Genomic DNA, 10442 nt, shown 5'->3' with positions numbered 1-10442 from the left:
GGCTATAAAACATGTCTTGTTTATTCTTTCCTAACAAGCTACCTAACTTATCTTTTCCCAGTCTCTTGTCAAGAAGCTTTGTTAACTTTTGCTGAAGCAGGAGCTTTTTAAATTCCTTTGGGGGTGGTGGGTGGGGGGGGGGGAAGGGTGCCCCAGCCTAGGGCCTGAGTCCTCAACAAGAGGACAAGAAACAATTTTCCTCCTACCCGTCTGAGTTCTTGTCTGAGACCCCATAATGAAAGACAGATTAACAAGGTAAAAATAAACAGAAGTTTATGAATGTGTATACTTCATGTATACGTGGGAGATACCCAGAGACAAACAAGAACTCAGAGGTGGCTTAGAACTCCAGCTTAAAAGCCATTTTCAGCTAAAGACAAAAGAAAAAAAAGGTGCAGGGAGGCCAGTTGTGGGAAAATTACCAGGAGAAGTAATGTAAACAAGAGTAAGGTTTGTTATGCAGATGTAAGTCCTTTCCTTCTCCACTGATATGGGTCTGAGGTTGCCTCATTAGATTAATCTCAGTCCTTCCTGACTGAGAGGAGAGGCGTCTCTTCTGTCTATGGGGACGGAGAGAGCCAGGTGACAGGTTACCTTACTGGTACTTGACCAGGAAATTTCAGACTGGTTGATTAAGGTTATTTTTTCAGGAAAGGTTGAAATATTAGTGATGTTGAGTATTAACTCAAGGTTCGGTATTATGGGTTTTAGCACAAGTGACGTCATGTTGGGCCTGTCGTTTTCCCTTTAAAATAGTCAACACTGACCTACTGACAGTGACACTGTTCCCGTGAACACGATTCCTCTTGACTGTCTACTCAGGGCCCAAAGGGAAAATACTGAATAGGCAAAAATAAGCAAACCAGACCCAGAGAAAATAGGAAGAAAAGCGAGCTAAGAGGGTTAGCAGTAAGAAAGATGCAAACTCATGCATTCTTAATAATTGGGAAAAACTCATATGCTGAGCTGAAATTTTCCCTTTTCAACAGTGTTTCTACCATTTTCTACTAATGTCTGACTAAATATAGATTCATCTTTTTTTCGATTAAGAATGAGCATTCTGGAGGATCAATGATAGCGCTCTTCTGGGCTTATCTCTCTTCTCCCATTTTCCATCCATCAGAGTTACCTGTGGTTATTTAAAATCCAGTTCATGAGTTTACAGATTTAGCTGTAAAGTGATTAGGTGACCATCAAAAACAAAATAAGAAGCAAAACTCAAATAAATCTCAAGTTGTACAAGCATCTCTGCCATAGTCCTCAAATAACAAATTTATTACATTAGCATAATTGTCTTCAACTTGAAATTCTTGGTAAACGTGAAGAATTCCGTGAGGCACACAGGTTAAGATAGCTCTCTCATGACTTTTTGTTTCCAATCCCTGTTTTAAGGCTCATTTGACTTATTTGAAATTCTTTACATTCTGATGAAACCCCATCAAATCATTTTTTCCTCTCCTTGTACCCACTTTTTTTTCATTTATTCTTTTTACTTTTTATTTTCAGGCTGCCTTGGTTGGTTTGTTTTGAAGAGAAGTTCTGAGAGATAACTCCTAATTCATTCTGGGCACTGTATGTGGCCTTTGTCATTTCTGAGCTACCTAAAACTCTTACGGGACCCCCCCTTTCCATAAAACTGAAGCAAACAAGGGAAAAAAGTACATATAAAGAGAACTGGAAGAAAATTAAACACAGCTATTAAAGGTTTTCCTTACGTGAACAAAGTTAATGACTTACACTAGTACTTTTTCAGGCAGGATTTGACATTTTCAAACAAGCCTTTGTTGTGTGTGTGTGTGTGTGTGTGTGTGTGTGTGTGTGTGTGTGTGTGTGTGTGTGTGTGTGTGTGTGTGTGTGTGTGTGTGTGTGTGTGTTTACTTATTTATTTACTTAAACCTAAAGGTTCTCCTTATAATGTGTTAATATATCTCACCTATTAATTATCAAAGGCTTACCAACATGATTGCAGTTTCGATGCCATCCCTGTGATCCCTCTTTAGGACTCCTTCCCTGTGCCTGTTTTGTTGTGTATCTGGGTATTAGTCACCGGGAAGGTGCATTGTCTCAGCTTCCAAGGTGATGGCACAACAACTATGGTGTAGAATGGGTTAATTCATGGAAAGCCACCCGTGTTCAAGCTCAGGACCTCCTAAGGCAGTGGAGGTGACTTAGTCTGGTTTCCCAGGACCCAGGCTGGAGCCTCTCCACCTGGGACTTCGTTGCCGACACACCTGAGGATGGTTTTTCTCCTGTCCTGACCGGTGCTGTGGCCTGTGCCTCAGCTCCCTGTCTGCAGATGGCCCAGACCTGGCAAAGCAAGCTGCAGTCAGTGTTCTTCAGTCTCGGCACATGGCCTGGCCCCTCGCAGCTGAAGAAGAAAGAATGGCTTGGGCCTGATGGCCTGAGAAGGCGCGAGAGGATTCTGCACAGATTGCTTGTAGGACTGAAGATTTCCTGGATTCTGCACAGATTGTAGGACTGAAGGTTTCCTGGATTTTTTCACACCTGCATCTAGCTTTACACAGGATCAATTGTGTTTTCAAAGGGTATTTTTTAAATATGCAAATATCCCTTAAGGTGTCTTCCAAATTCATGTTTTAAAAACAAATACAAGCTAAGGGCTGGAGGGTTTTTAAGAGCTGGGGTGGGGGTACGGGGTCCCCCTGAGTTTGCACAAAGCCGAAGTAGCCTCTCATCTCCAGGAAAGGAGGGAGGTGGATTTATAAATGGGAACCATTGACACCAGGCCCCTGCCCCCCGCAGTGCCTGTGGGTGGGAGCATTGTATCCTGATGGCTGCATTTCAAAGAGATGGCTCCCTGGTCCTCAGAAAGACAGCCCTGGGCTGTAAAACTAGGAAGAGAACTTTTTTAAAGATTTACATCTCAAAAGGGCAGGGAGGAAATTGACTAGGACAAGTTTTCTAAGATAAATGCTCTAAGAAACGGGAGGTGAGCAGCTCAGAGTCTGGAGGAAGCGTGGCCGGGCTGCCTCGGTCAGAAACCTCAGTCATCCTGCGAGGTCCAGGGGTGACTTTCACCAGCGCTGGGTACTAGCCGGCTGATGGCAGGGCCGACCATTCTGTGACTTTTCCTGTTGTCGACATAAGAAACGTCCAAACCTGTAGAGAACTTTTATGAGATTATTTGAGCCAAACTGATGACAATTGCCAGGAAGCAAAATCTCAACGGATTGAGAAAATGCTCCGGACAAATGGCGGTTTTGCAGCTTATTTTATGCATTAGAATCAAAGGAAGAGAGGTAAGGAGGGTTCCGTGGCATCCATCGGTGGTAGATTAAGGGGATGGGGGGAAGCAAAGTGGGAAAGTCTCTGGGATTGGATAAAAAAGAACACGAGAGACACATACTTTTACATTAGTGGGCGCCAGACGGTTAATATTTATCATTTACAGCACACAGGGATGGTATTCGGGGGACGAGATAGCCACGAGGGGTTCTGTGGCCTTGTGTTCCGGTGCAGAGGGTGTGCCCTGAGGGGCCTGGAAAAGAAAATTACTCTGACATTTCCCAAGTCTGTTATTCTTATCTTAGATGGAAACGGGTCAACAGGCAGACTCACTTCAGGTAAAGACTGGTCTTTGTCAAGGAAGCCACAGGCCAAGGATGTGACTACCCGCTATAGCCTACTTGTGGTCAGGGATTTTAACGTTCAGACCACCCTGTGGGGTGACTTTCCGTCTCTTCGTTTGGCCTCCCCTGAGCTTGGCAGGTGTAGTATGTGGCCCCGATTTCGTCCACACTCTTGTCACCACGTGGCCCAAGGACGGCTGGCTCCCCTGCAGTGTCAAGTCCACAATCAGACTTAGAAGTGGGGGAGGGGAGCTTCCTCAGGAGCGCCATCCAAGTGCAGCTCGCTCGTGTCTCCTTGGCTGAAACACAATCTCGGAAACGTAATTTGTTTTCAGTCAGGGCACACCCCACCCGTCTCCCAGAGGAAATGGGGGCTCGGGCTGTGTCTGAACACAGGGAAGGGGGGCTGAGTAGGCCGTGGGCTGTAACAATGCAAACTGTCGCCGTGGAACCCCGTTCCCGTTCCCTGGCCTTTGAAGGCCAGTGTTACATCGGATTCTCTCTTAGTAGGACTTGTCAGCTGATAGGACCAAGAACTCGGTAACATTCCAGACTTCTGGATTCAATTTGAAATCAATTTCTGATGTTTTGAAAGATGTGTAGGGGGAGAATGTTTCCTCCGCCCTTGTGGGTTCTTTTGGCTGGTCTGTTAATAAATTAACATAAGGGAGATGCATAGGAGAAAAGTAAATTTAATTATGTATGTACAGGGCCCCATAAGGATATGAGACCACAGGCAGTCAGTCAGTTGAGGCTTCTGTGCCACCCTGAGCTAAGGCAAGGGGGCCTCAGAGGGAGGATGGAATTCACAAACCGTAAGAAGAGCAGGCATTTGGTAATGAGAGGTTTGTGCTGCCACACAGGTAGGTCATTCAGACAAGAAGTCATCTCTGGCAACAGCTCTCGTTCTGGGCCAGGCCCTCCATCTAAATGTGTTCAGGTAGCTAAGGGACGTAACAGCCTTTGTTAAATTTGTTGCATCTTGGTTGCCTTCTGCTCAAAATAGCCCACACACCACAATAGCACATTCTGGGGAGACTAGTTCTGAAACCCTTCAGATATAGACATATAACCACAGTTTTATACGTGGGAAAACAAACTCGTAATTAAAGTTCTGATATGAAATATGTCTCAAAACAAGCAAAAAGCCCCAATATTTTGGGCTGCTTTCTTTTCACTGTGGAATTCCAGTCAGTCCTTTTGCTTGTTTTGCCATGCTACATTTCTAATGTGTCTAGATAGGGTGGATGCTTCCATTATTTGCTGAAATGGTACATCTCGCAGGTAACTGTCTAGGTCTGATGAGTTCAAAGCGCCAAAAGAGTCAAGTCAGCTTAACGAGACCAACACACACCTTTCTTTTATTCTGTTGCCATCTGGCTGTGTGCTCAACTTAAAATTTGAATAACATTTTTTGTAAATTCCATGCTGCTTTTATATTCCTTTAATCAGGTTCTCACTCCTTCCCTATTCTTACTGAAGCGTATTCTGTTAAAGTATAAATGCTTTACTCAGATCATCATTTTAAACTTAGTTTATCCATTGTACTCTCCAGTTTAATTGGCATAATCTTAATATCGAAGTCAATTAAAAATTTACATAATTACATATCTCAAACCATAAACTGCCAAGTAAAGGGTCTATCTCAGCTGACTCTGAAAACATTGAGATGTCACCCTCATTTTGAATATCTTAATACTGTATTCAAAATTTGACTTTTGATTTCCTCTTGAAATTACAGAAGTCAAATATCCTCATCAGACGATCACATTGTAAGGTATTTGAATGTCTGACCACTGTGTCGTACACCTGAAACTAATATAATATTGTATGTCAATTGTAATTGGAAAATAAATTATTTTTAAAGAGTTCAAAAATTTTAAGAATATATAATACATCTCAATAAAAACATAAGGTTGAAAAAGTATTCCCATGAGAGCATTGTTTGCCATGTATTTTTTGTTTTGTTTTGTTGTTTTGCCGTGCAGTTGTTGTTTTTTTAATTAGTTTCAGGTGTACAAAGCCAAGTATAGTTAGACATTTACACCCCTCACAAAGTGGTAACCCCCTCCCCCAATCGACAGCCCCTCTGACATTGGGTATAGCTGATACAATTCCATCGACTCTATCCCCTATGCTGTCCTCCACATCCCGTGACTACATATATATCTATTAGCTATAGTTGACGTACAATATTATTCTACTTCAGCTTCAGGTGTATAGTGCATTGGTCAGGCATCTACAGTCTATGACGTGATCACCCTGATAAGTCCAGTACCCATCTGGCACCTTACATAATCTTTAGCCATGCAGTTTTGAAACTATATTTTATCTTACATGACTTCTCACCTCCATAGCTCAAAACAATTTTTTTTGTTGTTTTGTTTTACTTCTCTTGATATTTTCCAGATAGGCTTGTTAAGGCCATGTCTACATAGTCCAAAAGCTACTAATTAGTTCAATCCAAAAAATACACACACACACACACACACACACACACACACACACACACACACACACAAAGTCTATGTAGGAATCATCTAGACCAGAGGTCATCAAGTCACTGTGATTGGCTAGCAAGATATTAATCTTTTTGAAATTGTCAATATTTGGAATTAGGTTTCATATGAAATACCCATAGACCCACTTTCCTTTTGTTCTCTTGTACTCGAGGCATCTGGCCTGCATTCACCTTGGGGACAGTCCCCTGAAGTGTCAGAGTGACAGCATCCTTCTGCGTTGGAAGGCGTTGTCCTCCAAAGTTCTATTTAGCTCCGGGCCAGCTGTGATTACAGCTGTGATTATGGATGTTGTCTGCTGGCCATAGGCATTTGCAATTGAGAGGCCTCATTTAGGCCAAACATCTGGTTGGTTCAGTGAATGTTTTATTTACTTGACACCTGTGTCTAAGTTTAAATATTCACATTAAAAAAAAAATCAAACAATATTTTTATTATTGTAGGCAATTAATTTGCTATAATTGAAAGATATAAAAATAAATAACATAAAAAAAGAATACTAACCTGAATGTGAGTGTTCAGGATATCATTTCTGATAAGGATGATTCTTAATTAGATAGTTTCTCAGTGTTTGTCATTTTACAAAATGTATAAATTGGCAAAATGACACAACTCTGATTTGTATGTCACATCAAAATTCCTAGGTTCCACTTGAGATTTATAAGTTAAGCTTATAATTAATAACTCATAAGAAGGTGCATAAATCATGCAGAAAATTCTTGTCATTCTCAGGAATGTCTGTGTCGTACCTCTTATTCTTAAACCTTGTCATTTATTTATGGCCATATGAAGGTCAAAAACGTCACAAGTAGATGCAGCTGTCTTGAAGTTAAATGACTTATACAGAACTTGAGAAATGGAAGATGAAGAACTGTGTTGAATAAAATCAAGTTCATGTACCTCATTTCTAAGTCAAGAACTGGAAAATGGATGAAGGTATGAAGATAATTATTAACTAATTAGATATTAGTCAGAAACATAATGGATATTAGAAAGATGACTACATGACTCCATTGGCTGTCACATCAACACCTATAATTTACATGCTTGATGCAAATATCACTTGATATTGATAAATGTGAGTAATACATATTTCCTAGAGACAAACAAAGGATTCTGTGCTACCCTACTCTTGTGATATTGTTATGGACTTATTCGTACTTAGATTTTTCATAGTATTTGTGAAATTTTGGCATATTAAGGATTTTAGTTACTTTTCTTTTTGGTTTTTGTAATTTGACATTTGGAGAAATTGGATATCTGTCTCTCTCTCTCTCTCTCTCTCTCTCTCTCCTCCTTCCCTCTCTTCCTTTTTATTACGTTATAAAACTTAATTGTTCAATGCTGAAAAACTTAATAATTTTGAGTGCTTCAGCCATAGGAAGTAAAAATGTCTTCCTTTTTTCAGCATTCCCTTTCTTTTTGGCTTTCCTTTTGCTATATGTGTGAAGTACCATTAATAATAATATAATAATAATAATTAATCATAATAGGATCTGTGAAATCTGCTTACTCATTCATGCAATCAGAAAACTGTTGAATTTTTAGTGAATCAAGTCTATGAGAAAATCGGCTCTTGTTGGTAGACACCAGTGTTTTTCCTTTAGGCAGAGAAGGAATTAAACCGCCTCTATGTGCAATGAGCAACTGAAGAACCCCTTCTAACTGGCTGTGTAAGCACACTAGCTACCCCTTACAGACACAACCACCATGTGTGCAGGAAATCCATGCACCTCTAAAACCGTCGCTCTTTTTCCATCGCTCTTTTTCCTTTCAGCGTGGGATTCTGAGCTGACTGGGAGGATGAGAGCAGAGGCCCACTCTGTCCTTCCCCAGCTGTCAGTGGGTGTGACTCACGCTGTCAGCATGAGGCTCTTTATAAAGATGCCTATTGCACAGGAAAATGCTTGAAACCCTGGACAGCACAGAGCCCTATTGATTCCTCTTCCACTTAGGGGGCGTTTTTTTTTTTAAATGGAGGAAGTGCCTCTAATGGTTGTTCATAGTCTGAACTCTTAGAGACCTGGGTCCAAATCCTAAACGATGGCCAGTTTCCTCCCTGCAGATGATGTGGGTTTGCTTTCCCTTTATGGGGTTGCTGAAAGTAAAGCAACCATCTCAGCCACGTTCTCCTTCAGAGACCTGTTTCTCTGACCCCAAAGCCTAGATGATGGATGCCAGTCCATGTGGTGTCTCAGGAGACTGGGTGAAGGCGCCTGCAGATGCCCACAGCCCGGTTTAGAGCTGCTGCCTGCTTCTTGATCAGACCTCAGGAAGCAGGTTCTGAGTCTGATGCATGAGTTCATAGTCTCAGCGAGCCCAATAGCTCCTTTGGGTCAAAATCAGAGTTTCTTCAAGATGTAAAGGCTCTTATGCAAAAGGATGACCAGCACTCTAATCCTTGGTTGGTCAAAGCACCAGGCACAGTTGTAGCCACAATTTGAGCAAGCATCTTGGCTGACTACCCCCAGCAGAGCCTTCGGGAGCCCACAAAGCACTGCGTTGGCTGCAATCACACTGGTGGATTTCAGCAGTAGGTATCGGGACAAGGAGTTCACATAACCAGTGATGAACCCTTAGGCAGGTCACCTATCATAAAAGTGCGAACCAGGATCATATCGTGTTACCAAGGAAGGCGATGAGCATCCTAGTCAGTAAGATGAAAGGACCAACCCAGGAAACCGGTGACCTGACGTGTGTCTATCTCAGAAGTTCTGAGGACTAGCATATGTGGCTTACAGGCTGGGACCTCAGATTTATTTTCTAACTGCTTGAGGGGGGCTTAAAAGTGTGCAAACTGCAGCCTCTTCTCCCTGCAGCAAGGCAGTGAGTCACGTGTGTGTGTGTGTGTGTGCGCGCGCGCGTGTGCACCTGTGTTAAATGCTGTCTCATGATGCTCATCTGGATCTCTATTAACCGTGACCTTGTTTAGAATGCACTGTGATAGCTGATGCTTGTATTGATTGTACTGATACCCAGAGGCACAGCTAAACCATGACTGGAAGGAGTCTGCCAAGGAAGAAGAGATGATGTGGAATGTGGTTTTATTTGCAGCTTCTCCACCGACACTGGCAATCCATTTTGGATTCTTTTTCTTTTTTCTTTTCTTTTTTTGTTTTTTTGTTTTGTTTTGTTTTGTTTTTGTTGTTGTTCCTGGGCATGACTACCTAGCATGATGCCCTGTTAGGAATTTATAATTTATTACATCACCCTATTCCATCCACACTTATATCGAGAGAATTCATCTTAATGAGCTGTATGTGACTATATTCCTCCTCTAAATTCCAGACTAACTGTACTTCTTATATCTGACTTTGATTCTGTCTGTTTGTTTCAGCCTATGAACTACAGAACTGCCCAGACCCACCTCCTTTTCAGAATGGGTACATGATCAACTCAGATTACAGCGTGGGACAATCCATATCTTTTGAGTGTTATCCTGGGTACGTTTTAATTGGCCAGCCAGTCCTCACCTGTCAGCATGGAACCAACAGAAACTGGAACCACCCTTTTCCAAGATGTGATGGTAGGTCAGCCATTCTCCTTGGGAGCAATTTATTTTTTCATGTATATAATGGTGCATTAAACATGAATGAATGCAAGAATTCATTAATTTGTTCAACAAATATTTATTGGAATCTATTATGTTAAATTCATTCTACTTAGTAGGAATATACATATGCCAGTAAGTTTTTGAAAATGAGTAAATAGGTCTTGCCCTCAAAAAAATTACAAGGATAACAAAATAATAAACACAAATATTTTTTATGCAAAATCAGATGCAAGCAGACAGTTTTAATTAATTGCAGGTACAAAAGATGGTATTTGCTTGGACAGTGATTGGGGAAATTTCCGTGATGGGAGCGGTATTTAGCTTTACAGTGGTCCCATAACATTGTGAGGGTAGAGGGGAAAAGGATGCTTATTAATTTCACCCTAGGTATTTCTATTGCTTTACTTTTATAATAATCAATTGTATACTGCTTTTGAATTTCAGAAAATTAATTTCATTTCTGTAGTGGGTCTTGAAGTGTGCAAACTGTTTGCTACTCTGAGGTACAGACCACCCAGGTAGAAGAGATGGGATAAGCAAAGATATAGTGGGAACCGTCTTAGGTAGAATAAGGTAGTCAAGTTCAATAGTGCATGGGGACAGCTTTCCTGAGAGACTGTGGAATCTGGCTGATGGGCAGAGGTGACCTGGCAACTGGGATTCATGGAATGCCCCTATTCTGAGCAGAGATCATTTCTTTAAAGCTTCCATCTGGCTACTTGATATTTATGATAACTTTGAAATTTTTGCAATATCAAATTAAAATATATAGACCAAATA

At 41.4% G+C, this 10442-nt stretch overlaps 1 protein-coding gene across 1 annotated transcript in view; it reads left to right on the top strand.

Annotated features, from left to right (window-relative positions):
* The window catches only part of CSMD1 (CUB and Sushi multiple domains 1), a 1699370-nt gene that overhangs the window by 1533608 nt on the left and 155320 nt on the right, over positions 1–10442 (top strand). The window contains exon 39 of the mRNA XM_019652695.1: positions 9447–9635. Within this exon, the coding sequence (XP_019508240.1) occupies positions 9447–9635 (189 nt within the window). The remainder of the gene's footprint in view (positions 1–9446; positions 9636–10442) is intronic.

This window comes from Hipposideros armiger, unplaced genomic scaffold (assembly GCF_001890085.2).
Source record: "Hipposideros armiger isolate ML-2016 unplaced genomic scaffold, ASM189008v1 scaffold_185, whole genome shotgun sequence".
NCBI lineage: Eukaryota > Metazoa > Chordata > Mammalia > Chiroptera > Hipposideridae > Hipposideros > Hipposideros armiger.
This window is presented reverse-complemented; position numbering and strand designations above follow the sequence as displayed.